Below are 13031 nucleotides of genomic sequence, written 5' to 3' on the forward strand. Positions count from 1 at the left end.
TTGGAGCTTCATTTTTAAAGGGGTTGACTTCACTGGATAAACAATATTCCCCACTTGGATCATGTTCACATGTGGAGAACACATGAGAATCTGGTACATGACTGTGGATACATCCACACAAATATTATGTAAACACTACAGTCAGTATTTATAGATTTCTGTCTTCTGTGGAAAATGCCATTTCTATGAGTATATCTGAACTATTACAAAAGGGTAAAGTTTGTTCTCAGCTAATATACTGTCTTTCAAAAGAGTGTTTTGATAGAGAACAAAATCATGGTAGCACTGTGAATACAGGCTTACTGTGCTTTGCACTGCAGACATCCAAGCTGCACCCTTAGCAGAAAAAGAAAAAAAAAAACAGAAAGTTCATCTCATGAGGTGTTTTAAGGTGTCTGAAAGAAATCTTTGTCAAAGAAACTAAATGGCAAGAAGTGGTAAATTACAGTTTGTTTGCTTTTACAAAATAAGTATTTAGTCTCTGTACTTAGAATTATGCGAAACTTGAAGAATTCACTTTACTACTGACACAGGCTATACACTGCAGTGGTTCAACCTTCCAATTTCAAGAGGTGCTTTGACACAACAAAACCTTAACACATTTCTATGTCCTGGAGCTCCAGGGCAGTAGGGAACCAGATCTCTGGCATTCCATGCTGTTACATGAGCATAAAAAAAGTCAGTACTAAAGACTCACTCATGCACTGCTTGATGAGAAGCTATGCTTTTGGTTAGGAATCCAAAAGCCACATTTTGGTAAATAAACAATGAAAACACCATCTTTATATAAATAAGCCAAAAACTTGCAGAGCTTGGGAAACCTCTCATAGCAGAAACTTTTCAGTTCGCTTCTCTGTCTTCACATTCACTGACCACTATTATTCCCACATGTAGTTACTTCAAATGGGAGCTATGAATGTAAACACTATGTGCTTCCACAGTTTTTACCAGAGATATGTAATTTCTCAGAGTGAACAGCAGCTCCTTGTTCAGTCACATTACATTGTACAATATTAAAATTCTCTGAGGACGATGAAGAAACTGGAATGTTGCCGCCCTCAGAGTTCCTGGAGTGACTGTACAGCATGATCTCCAGTACACTGTAGAATAATTTAGGCTGGAAGGGATCCATGGAGGTCATCTGGTCCAACACACCACTCACAGCAGGGCCAACTTTGTAGCTGGATCAGGTTGCTCAGGGTCATTTCAGTTCCCAGTGCATTCAAGGATGGAGATGTGACAGTCTCTGTACAAACCTTTTGATCAGTCTCATTAAAAAAAAAAAAAAAGTCTACTATCTATTCTATTTCCCTTGCTGCAAACTGTAATCTGAAAAAAAAAATATTCAGTATTCTCCAAAACAAAATGTATAAATAGGACCAACACATTACAAATATGGGAAATAAAGATACATTGTCTGAAAATTTACTCAAATAGTCTTTAGAACAGAGTATCTAATCAGTTCCAGAAGGACAACAGACTACAAAGGCTAAAAAGCCACTTCTTGATACGGTATTATTCCTGTAAATTCTATTAACATTGTTGTCAGCAGCAGCAAACTTGTCTGCCATGCAGACAGGCTTAATACCCGAATGGTGCAACTGAAATGCAATGTGACTGAAAACAGAACTGAAGCAGCTAATAACTATATGGCAAATCTGTTTAGCAGACATGATTAGAGTAAAAATTCCAAGATTAGATTTCTTAAAGAACTCATTTTAATTTCAACCTCAAGTAAGATGTGTAAAATATACAAAAAACACTGTCTACTGAAACAGTAATATTGTAATTTAAGGGAAGTAGCCTGTTGCTAATGTGTACAGATTTGCCCAGTCTCTAAACACAAAATTGCATTTAACACCAACTGTGTAACTGAGCTTGCTTCTGTAATACCTTCAGAAATGTTGTTATGTAAATGTGTATCTCTTGCCTACTTTCAGCAGTCTAAAAGTTCGCCTAGATTTGTCTCCTAAACTCTCTACTGTCAACAGAGATGGGGTAGAGTGATTTCTCATATCTAAGGATGAAGTGTCACAAAACTTTCAACTCTCTCCGGTGATAATCTAACTTAGACTAGGTACCTAATAATTAGACTGCCTACCTTAATTTCATCTATTTTGAATATTTAGATTGCTGCATCTTTACAGGGAGAACTAGACAAAAAAAAAAATCAGGGTGAGAAAATGGACACAAGCATAAAATAATAAAATTATCAGCAGCTTAACCAATTATTTTAAAAATTCTGTAACAAATGCATTACTTCTAGTGCTTTGCTAATAAAAAATAAAAATCACACATGGCTTCAAGAATAAGTGAAAATATGTACAGTAAGTTCAAGTATTTAACTGATTTCCAGTCCAACACACATACAAAAAGCATAATTTAATGATTATAATTTTGCAGTGAGTAAACATTAACAATGATATTTTTACCTGTCACAAGTCTTCATTAATATCTAAAAGCATAATACAAATATCCAAATTATTAGCAAAGATCAGTCATCTAAAGTGTTACCAATAAGACATTTAGTAACTCTGCATTAAATGCTAAACAAGCCCTTTCTAAAAGAATATTAATTTACAGTCATTCTTTCTAATAATTCTTTGTACAGTAAAAAAAAGTTAGATTTGTGTCTTTCTGCTTCCCTTTCCCACCCAATCACCCACATAGTTTTGCTCTCAGACCGAGCTACAAGCCAATCAAACCTCTCAATCAAGTTCCAAGATCTCAGTTTTAGCATCCAGCTCAAATGCTCTTTGGAAATAAAATCCATGTGTTTGTTAATGTGCAAAGTGCAAGTTTTCTGCAGTGCTAGAAGTAGTGTGGGACAGTAACCATTAAGACTTGTCAGTTTCCAACAGCTCTCTTACAGACAAATGTTAGATGATGTTCACAGGAATGACAGATCAAGTGGATTATATACTGGTGCTTATTAGGTCAGGTACTTTCTGATTTCATTAGGCCAAACCAATGCTTTTACTCAAGTTCTTCAGTTTCCTCTGTAAAAAGGTCAGCCAAATCTGCCACTGTCAGAACTGAGGCTTCTGACTGTTTCATGGAAGAGCTCGTGTGGCTGTGGGAAAAAATTGCATGCAGAGGTCAGCAAAGGAATCAACTTAAGTAGCAAGCCATATGCACTGAAGACAGACTACATGATTCTAGAGTCCAACAGCTGTTCAGCTTTGAAGCTCAGCATTTCTATCAGGGAAAATACATACGCTGATCAGCTACTTCTCTTGCACATTCTGGGTAAAATACAAAGTCATCTACTGTCCCTAATGGTGGTTAACACCAAACACTGCAGAGGCAGCAGAACATGGGATAATCTGCTTTGCCCTCTTAACATTTAAGGGATTGGCTTCAGCTTCCAAGTATAAGGTTTGATATTACTTTCAAAACATTAGCCCTCATGGGATCATTCAACCACTGTATATTTATCTGAATTTTATATGCAAAAGTAGCACTACTTTACAGATATGGAAACTGATTAAATCATTCTTTCAAACCTAAAACTGAAATCTTTCATAACTACAGCCAAAGATACACAGTAAAGTTTTAGTCTCACAATTTGCAACAACCAAAAAGGGGAAAAATAACTAATTTTCTCAAACTAAGGCCTCCTCCTACATTTGTTATGTGCATACAATATGGTTAAAGGGGTACAAACCTCTTTACTTTCTGCATAAAGAATGTAAATATCACTTTCATTCCACTCTCAGTCTGTCATTGCTTATAGATTTTGAAAAAATAAACACAGTGAAAACTGCTTTCTGTGTCTGCACACCAGACTGACTTACGAGCTAGCATCTGGACAACTCCTGCATTGACTGCAAAACCAACCAGTGTGACACAGAACTGACAGACTAGATTTGCAGAATTTAAAAATAATGAAAGAAAGAATTAATGTCCTATATTAGAGCTTACAACATATGCTGTTACTCCAGTGGCAGGCTTAGTATTACTCCATTAATTGCAATGCTTTTATACTAATGGAAATAGGTAAACTGAGAAGATAAATCATAACACAATTTATTAATTAATCGGGCTTTTATGAAATAAAATATACAAAATGTAACCAAAATATTCTCCAGAAAATTAAAATTTCTTAAGCTTCAAATTACTGGAACCAGGTTAAAATATAATTTTTTCAAGTTTTAAAACTTTTCTGTCAATCAAAACAATTTGAAGGAGAACACTTGAAGTTTATACGTAAGATATATGTACCTACCTATAGTAAAAGTATGGTTGGGGACTACCTTTTCATTTTCAGTGCAATAATGATGTTTTAAAAAAATTCAACGCATACCTTCTATCTACAGTTTTCAGCATGGTCTGCATTCTCTCTTCTATTGTTGCTTTTATCAGGAACCTGTGAACAATGGTAGGTCTGAATGTGTTCAAAAAGAGAAAATGAGCAGAAGTGAGTAGAAGTTATGCCGTTACTGTCCAAGTTCAAGAACACATTTTTGTCTCATACTAATTATTGTACGAGTGCTAAAAAAGCAACTTCCACTGACATTTAAGGATGCTTACTGCCTCCCAGAGTACACACTTTCATTGGGCCGGATCACATACTAAATGAATATAAGCTGTATTAACTAAAATCCTAAAGCAGATGCTGGGAAAAGTTCTGCTTTCTGTGACCCTACTATAAGCAAACAGTCCTCAAGAGCCTAGCCTGTCATTTAAAGAAATTACTTTGGCCCATGGGTTATAGACAATGTTTATACTGCATTGTTACAAGTCAGTCCAGGAAAGAGAGCTCACTGTGATGGATAATTAAAGCTCATTCCTAAAGGTTTAACAATATTGTTCTTTGAAAATGGCAAAATACTTTTTTTTTTTTTTTTTTAAGTCAGCAATTGTAAATTTTAGTAAACATGAAATTGTAAACACTGGTAAAAAATAAAACCCAAAATGTCAATAAACATAAACCAAAATGAAACTCCATTTATGAAACAAAATTTCAAAATGAAAGCTGTAATAATAATAATAATAATAATAATAATAATAAAATGTCAGGCACAAGAAAGTGAAATAAAAAAGAATCAGCTCCAAAGATAAAAATTAAAAAATCACTCCAGGCTCCCCAGTACAAACATTTTTCAAGATATGAACCCTTGAAAGTGCTTGGATGGTTTTCAGATCTGAAGTGGAAACTTTGGTAGGTAATATTAAACAGAGGAATTCTGGGGGAATACTTTGTGATTCATAGGCAAAGGTCTACCCAAAAAAAGAGAAGCAAATAAGAACTCAACTGAACTAGTAATAGTTGCACCAGTGAAACTAGACAGAGCATTCCCTTATGCTCACTGTACTTGAACACAGCCCTTTTTCAAATAAGCCTTTCTAAAGTCTTAAGAATTCCTAAGAAGTACAGCACACATTCTTGTTGGTTTTATTGCAAGGTTTTTGCCAGACCTTTTGTGCCAGCATCACGTACAATTATAATGCAGGCTGTTGTGATCAATCATTGTTATGCTCTCACAGTTAATTCAAAATCTTTACCAACACACCCAAATATCCACCTCTTGCTTTGCCCCCATTTCCAGTACACAAAAAGCACTATTCTTCTAGAACATTATTACTCCAGAATTGATTCCAGCTATTTTTCTTCTTCATGTACAAGAGTTTTTAACTTATTTTTCCAACTGACATGAAACCTAAGGAAAAACATATACATCTTATCCACTCAGGACAAACTTCACAAAACCTTTAATAAGTGTTCAGTACTACCCACACAAAATCTACAACATTGAAACAAACAAAAGATATGCAAACTCATTAAAGAGATCTAGACAGAGATGAGGGCAGAACTGTGATTTAAAAACTAATCAGTTCTTTAAAGTGTGTGCTGTAACTATTTTGGGGAAAGAAAAAAAACCCCAAACCACCCCCAACAACTTACGCAGCACCTAATCTGGAGCTGGGAATGACCAGCTAGGAGGAGCCTCTCAAGGCAACTAGGAAGGGCCATGCCTGAACTTAACCACATATGACATAAATGGTGAGTTGCTCAGACCTGCAAAGCTAAGACATTTCTGGACATGCTTACAAGCAGAACTTCAAAGTAAAAACTAAGGCATCAACAGCACACAAAATAGGGCAACAGCTGAACAAGGTTTTTCAGGGTTTTGGACGCAAGAGCCTATGCTTTTCCCTAAATGCAATTTTCTGCTGCATCTCAGCCCCACAGCACAAAAAAAACCTCCCTAAAATACACATTGTGTATTTTCAGCAAACTTTAAAAAAATTTTATTCTTTCTGTCCCTTATGTTATCATCTTTAAAAACAGTATTTGTATGAATACCCTCATCTCCAAAACTGAGAGGTTCAGTGAACCAGATTTATTCTGATTACAGTATGCAGTTATATTGTGGACCATATATAAGCCTCTATAAGGTCCTCTATATAAGAACTCTTACTTTGTTTGGCCAATACGATGTACTCTGCCAATAGCCTGTAGCTCATGTGCAGGATTCAGAATGGGTTCCACAAGCAGAACATGAGTCGCTTCGATGATGTTTAGTCCATTGGAGCCAGTGTGAAGAGGCAGCAGCAAAATATTGATGTTGGGATCATATTTAAATGCAGAGAGATTTTCCTAAAAGGCAAACATCACAATAGTGTGACAAAAGTTCTTCAATAAAGAGTGTGAGGGACATCTCTGTATTTTCAAAAAATTACAGTGGTTACTACAGGCCCCAGAGTGACAATCTTGCAGCCTGACTGATCCAAGACCTGTCATCCCAGAACAAATGCTTGACAGATATCAGGAAGGCAAGAACTTTTTGCAACACTGATCAGTGTGTCTCACCCTTAACATCCATGCTAACGCTTCTTTCTCAAAAGTGAAAATACTCTTTATCTCTAAAGGCTTTAAACTGTGGCTTTTTGCGATTTTTAGAACTAATGAGTTAGAGATCAAGGTTTCTGCTAAAACAATTTGCTGCTCTTTCAGTTTCTCAAATGAAGCAATGAAGGAAAAGGATCAAACTAACTTCTATGAACTGTAATTTTCCCTACTGAAAAGAATTTTAAGAAAAATATCCTTTATGTACCTGAAATTTACTAATTCCATTGATCTGAGAAAAAATCATGTTGTTGTCACACAAAGCTTTTGAAATTATGTCCAACACATCTTGCCACTGTAAAAAAAAAAAAAAAGCCACACAACACAAGTAAATCAACATTACAAACAATAACTAAAATACAGTAACTAACTTCCCTAAAAAAGAGAATATAAGAATGCCTTTCAAAATACTAGTATTTGCAATTTAAGAAAGAAAAAAAAAATATTTGTGTGCCAGGAACCGAATCTTTTATAAAACTAAATAACAAATGTAATTAAAGAGATCAATTTGAATAAAAGAAATTGGTAGCTATCACAAAACCATTTTTACAATGTATCAAAAATATCTGGACATTACATTTTAAAGTCTCTAGAATTTCTAATTCTCCCATATAAATTTAAGTGTTTGCCCTTTAAAGAAACAAGCTTTTACAACTGTTGACTACGACCATTGTTCATGTCCCAGTTACATGAATTACCCTACAAATTCTCAAAACAATCAAGTGGCTGTAGAGAGTGATTCAACATTTTGGTAGCTAAACCAATTCCCGAAAATAGTATGACCATTTTAAGCTCACACACATACACAAAGACAAAACAGAAAACGGTGATTAATACCGTTGAGAAAACTAAGGATTTAGCGCCTGGATCTTTAAATTGAATTTTCTTCAGTGTTCGGACCACAGCTTCCACTTTGGTGGAGTGACTTCCCTTGGAAAAGTCAAAGAACAGCATTAGTTAAGTAGGATATTAAACAACTCCTTCCATATTCACTGTTTTATTAAATAACGCTATATTAGGACTCTCATATAACTTACACAAATATAAAAATTAGCAACCCGGAGGAAGGCCAGGTTAAGTAGCACTGAACTGCTTTTATCCCTCCCTTATAATGCTCTGCCATAGGGTCAGTGGTGTATTACAGCATGTGCAGTACACAGAAGAATCAACTGCCACACAGATACACCTATTTAGTTCTGCACAAGGCAGAATGGATAGCTCAAGCAGTGCAGTTGCATCAAACATGACAGTTAGGCCCCCTGAGGTTTAAATTAGTGGCATAATTCTTAAAGAAAACTTCCAAATGCACATTTGAATTTCCCCTCTCTTCACATCTCTTGAAAACTGGCACTTAAAAAACTTACCTGAATGCTATTTCTGTTGTTTTTGTTTCTCACTCTGGCAACAACAAACTTATGCTCAGTACTATGAAGCTTGTTAATTATATTTAAAATAATAAGAAATTGCTAGATATAATTAATTTAATTCTTGAAGGATCGGGCGCTGCAATGAAAACATCTTCATATCCTGCATTCAGAAGTATTTCAGTGCTTAATGAATCCAATGCTACATTCTACTTCTTGTCCACTTTAAATTCTGCTTTCCTCCATTTCCTCTTAAGTCAGAAAGATTCCAAGAAACATTTTTTTAGTATCTCCCCCTATTTCCTTCAGCATGTACTTTGTTTTACAGCTATTTTAGCGAAGATGTATTTTTAAGAAGCCCTTACTTAATTTACTTACTAGTTGTTACATGCATGGTAATTCCAAGCTGCGCTAGATTCAGCTGGACAAATATTGTTTTATTTCTGTCTGCACCTGTCCTCTGAACACTGAATTAACTATGCTGGCTTGCTACAATGACAGATCAAATTTACTGAAGTTATGCTGCTTGCAGAATTGGTGGGGAAGGATGTCCACAGTCTAAGCACAAGCTGGGAACCAATGCTGAGCTGCTTGATCACTCATAGGATATATAGCTAAATGAATGCTCCAGAAATACATGTACAAGACCTTCTGCAAACTGTTTTACCAAAGGCTGCAATAAAAAGTACAATTTTATTTCCCAGGGTCTTCGAGTGATCCCAACTCTGTGACACAGACATAGAAGTAAATGAGCTTTTTTCATGACATTTCTGTTGCACCTGGTGGACATTAACACTGTTTCAAGAAGTGAAACAGACAATTAAAAATGCTTATGTCGGTAGGTGTTATGATCTGCAAGGATGAATGACACATTTGCAGCCCTATGGCAGCTGCCAGCCAATCGTAACCACCTTCAGTTAGGAGATCCAAGACTAACTTTTGGTGTTTCCTATATTTTCCAGGGTTACTTAAGGGCTTTTCTGATACCATTCATCTGTGATTCAACGATGACCATTCTTGCTAATCTGCTCTGACTGTCCTTTCCTCAGAGACTTTTTTTTGGACCTTACCATAGGTCCTATTTTTCCCTGCTACAAGAGATAGTAGTTTAGTCACTGCTGTTGACCTTTCCACCCTTCAGGCTTCCCGTGACCCAGGTGTTACAAATGTGACTGTACAAGATCAGAGGAACTATGGTGAAGAAAGAACAGCACAATGTTCAAAGCAGTTAGAGTCTTTTTGTTCTAGTTTTTAAACAAGATAACTAAATGTGCAAAGTTCTCCATCCCTCCTCTCACATTAGATTAGATAAACTAGATCAGACTTGTCATTGAACTAACGATTGACTACAACTTTGGCTCAGAACATGCAAAAAAATTTCACTTTTGTTCTCAATATTTATGGAGAGACAAAACTGACAGAAGCACCCTTGTTACAATGAGTTCTTTGTTTTCAGTTTGTCTTTAAAAAATTACCCCTCTCATTACCCACACACCTTGAGTATGTCATTTTGTTGAATACCCAGATGAGTATTTACAAACAGATTAGCTAGTTTTAATTAATTATGGAACAGTACACAATAGAATCAAAACTACCCTCTAACAAACAATTCCTGTCTCAGATGACAGGCTGGCAATACCCACTGCAATACTGACCAGACACTGGAAGCTTTACAGAATCAAAACACGCAGGGATGCCAGTAAACTCTTTCTCAGAATAAAATGCTCCTGTTTACAATAGTCCTTTTGCATTAACTTAAGATGGCTAGTGTTGGTACAATAAAGAGCAAGATATATACAGCATAACAGATGAAGAAAAAAACCCAAACTGAGATAGTTCAGGTGAAAATATAAAAGTTGAATAAATCACACAGTTTTCATATATATATACACCACAAGGCACTGATCTTAACCTCTGTATTCTACAGAAACCATAGTTCGTTATCCTGTGTTAACTGTCCTTAAAGGTATATGAGGTATAATTTTTTTACAATGCTGCTTGTTTTGACAGTACATACCATGAAGCTACAGTATAAATTCTTATTTTTCATGAAATAAGAATGGGCGTTGCTCAAGAGGACATGTGAATTCACACAGAATTCGTATTCTTGCTTTGCCTGAAGTTTTTGATGCAGAAATACTTCAGGAAAACACTACAACCCTCTACACAGGACAGTAGATGACATGTTCCTTCTGTATGTTATTTATGAAATGTAGTTATTCTACTTTTTTAATGTAATTTATGAAACATACTTGGAATTTTCTTCTTAGAAATGGGATGATAGCTCTAAACTCTGAGGAAATAATCTGTTTAAAAACATGAATAAAGTGAGGTCCTTATAACTAGCACTTCAAAAATATAGCCTATTTACTCCCCCTGGTGCCACATACTGTCAACTACTTCAAATCTAATTTGTGTCAGGAAGCAGCTACTCATAAAATGGAATTCTGGTTGTCCAGGGAGGCTAACATAACTAGTGTGAATGTAATAGCATTGACTTCAGTACAGGCCAGCACCACTAGTACATGCACAAGGTTCAAGGAGACTTGCACAGATACCATGGAACTCTGTCAGCACATTCTGTTATTACTTTTAAGTATACTAACCAGATTAAAATGATTATTGGTATGTCCAGCTGTATTATTAATCATTTTAATTAAAGATATCAGTACCATCTGAATCAAAATATTACCAATATTAGTATTTTACCTTTGCATTTCAGTTCAGAATCCTCTATTTCTTTTCCACAACTGCAATAATCACAGGTTTTTGGTTTAACACTGTTCTATAATAGATTTGTGCAAAGCAAAAATGTACCTATGCACTAAATATATGTCAGTATTTTTAAAGACTCACAGATATGCTGTCTTCCTCCACACCTGCCTTGAACCTGATGAAAACCCTCTGTTACCAAGAAAAGCAGATAAAACGGTGCAATCAGGACTGACTTCCTGTGTCTGGAATAACTACTGTCATTAGGAAGGTACACAAGTTACAAATAAAGTTTCCCCCACAGACTTGAACTTAAGATATCTTTTGTAGTGAGGGGAAAGTCAAGCCACAGTATTTTGCTAAGTAGGAGAGATACTTTATGTGGATGGCTGTTTTAATAAGAATTACCTTCACAACTCAGACTCTCTGTCAAGGTGTTTGAAATTATCCAATAGGATGCTAAATTAAGGGAGAAGTCTAAGAGTACAAAGAAAAGACCTTGTCTCTGTGGAAAGCCAGGCTAAAAGGAATAAACATAGAAAGTCACAATGGAAAATACAGCTACCCATCTTCAACAGAACTGATAATTGTCAGTGGAAAGTCTTGAGAAAGAAATTGCCCAGGCAGGGAGCTGTTTTAAGAACAAAAGTCACTCTTTAATATACAACAATCATGTTTTCAGCAGGTATATGTATACAGTCAGTGAGGTTTTAACCAGATACTAACAAGTTTAAAACACAGATAGGTAAGGAGCATTAATAGTTTTTCCAAAGTTTTCCTTTTGACTTTTCAAACAAAACCAAAAAAACCCAGAAAGAATACTGTTGCAGAGCACACAGCTGCCTAGAATGAACACCCATATAGAATATGAAAAAAGCTTACGCCACACAAGATCAAAATAACTGGGGATGAGCTTGAAGAAAGAGGCCTTACAACTGTGTTATTGATGGTACCCTTGTAGGGTAAAGAAAAGAGAATGTCCTCAACATCACACCAGAGAAACATGTCTTCAAAGAACAAAGTCATGGTCAACAGGTTCCAATGAAAAGCACTGTTTTTAAGAAATAATATTTTACAGAACTAAAATGTTTCTATTTTCTCTACTGGGATTTGATTTATTACTGAATAAGCTTTGGACCAAGTTACCAAATATACTCATTAGAACCTGTCTACTAATTTATTAGTGGTCAAGTTAGATGGAGGAAGCATAGATATAATCTCCCTTCAGGTTTTTAATGGTCATTCACCCCTATCAAAAAAGTAGTCTTTTTTTTTTCCTCTTCTAATTGTGGTTTGCATAGCAGAAAATATTACATAAATATGCAAAATGCAAAACAACTTCTCTATTTCTTAGGTAGCTTAAGAAACATTCCAGATGACTAATCTCATATTCGGAATCTGGATTTACGTTCTCTGGCTAACAATGAAGACTTACCAATTTAAAATATTTATTTACATTATCCTAACAGCAGCTTTCTCAAACTACTCATTTCAAACACAGGAAAGCTAAGCCTCCAAAAAGTCTCATTTCTCTTCAGCTACAAAAAGCCAAAAACACAACCAAATAAACAAACCACCTGCATACAAACAGCATTTATTTCTACTCAGTATCAAATGCTTAAAGAAAAAATCATAACTAAAGCTCAGCAAAAGCTGTTCTTCCTCCTCACACCCCAAGACAGCATTACTTTAGCAGGTGGGTAATTTTACAGTTCATCTACAAGGCCTTTCATCAGCCACATTTTAAAAGCAGGTGTTAAAAATATACCCTCTTTCACACTGTTTCTTTTCATGTTTTGTTTCCAAAACTCTTAACAGTTATGAAAAGGATAAGCTAAACAAAACCCTAAAGCAAACAAAAAACCAAAAAACCTTTATACTTGACAGGAAAGTGTGCATCGTTCCTCAGGGAAGGATGCAAGAACACTGATTACACTATAAGAAAGACCTATATATACCATGTCCAATTCACAGGATCACAGAATGGCAGGGGTTGGAAGGGACCTCAGGAGATCATCTAGTCCAACCCCCCTGCCAAAGCAGGTTGCCTGCACCAGGTTGCACAGGAAAACGTCCAGGCGGGTTTTGAAAATCTCCAGAGA

At 35.7% G+C, this 13031-nt stretch overlaps 1 protein-coding gene across 1 annotated transcript; it reads right to left on the minus strand.

Moving 5' to 3' along the window:
- Nucleotides 1-2828: 2828 nt before the first annotated feature.
- Nucleotides 2829-7153, minus strand: LOC104527509 (E3 ubiquitin-protein ligase SHPRH-like). The gene is made up of 4 exons (XM_010171244.1): nucleotides 7062-7153; nucleotides 6426-6604; nucleotides 4307-4387; nucleotides 2829-3073 (listed from the first exon to the last, which is right to left on the minus strand). The coding sequence occupies exons 1-4, from the start codon at nucleotides 7098-7100 to the stop codon at nucleotides 2977-2979; spliced, it is 396 nt and encodes a 131-aa protein (XP_010169546.1). The 5' UTR covers nucleotides 7101-7153; the 3' UTR covers nucleotides 2829-2976.
- Between the last annotated feature and the right edge of the window lie 5878 nt (nucleotides 7154-13031).

The sequence above is a fragment of the Antrostomus carolinensis genome, unplaced genomic scaffold, assembly GCF_000700745.2.
Source record: "Antrostomus carolinensis isolate BGI_N321 unplaced genomic scaffold, ASM70074v2 scaffold34300, whole genome shotgun sequence".
NCBI classification, from domain to species: Eukaryota; Metazoa; Chordata; class Aves; order Caprimulgiformes; family Caprimulgidae; genus Antrostomus; species Antrostomus carolinensis.

What these genes read in the sequence shown, in the direction of transcription:
- LOC104527509 (XM_010171244.1), bottom strand. Translation starts at nt 7,100, where the DNA reads ATGATTTTTTCTCAGATCAATGGAATTAGTAAATTTCAG. An exon ending in ATGGAATTAGTAAATTTCAG is followed by an intron (nt 6,605 to 7,061) that starts GTACATAAAGGA and finishes TTTGCCTTTTAG; the next exon opens with GAAAATCTCTCTGCATTTAA. An exon ending in CTGAAAACTGTAGATAGAAG is followed by an intron (nt 3,074 to 4,306) that starts GTATGCGTTGAA and finishes TTTTTCCCACAG; the next exon opens with CCACACGAGCTCTTCCATGA.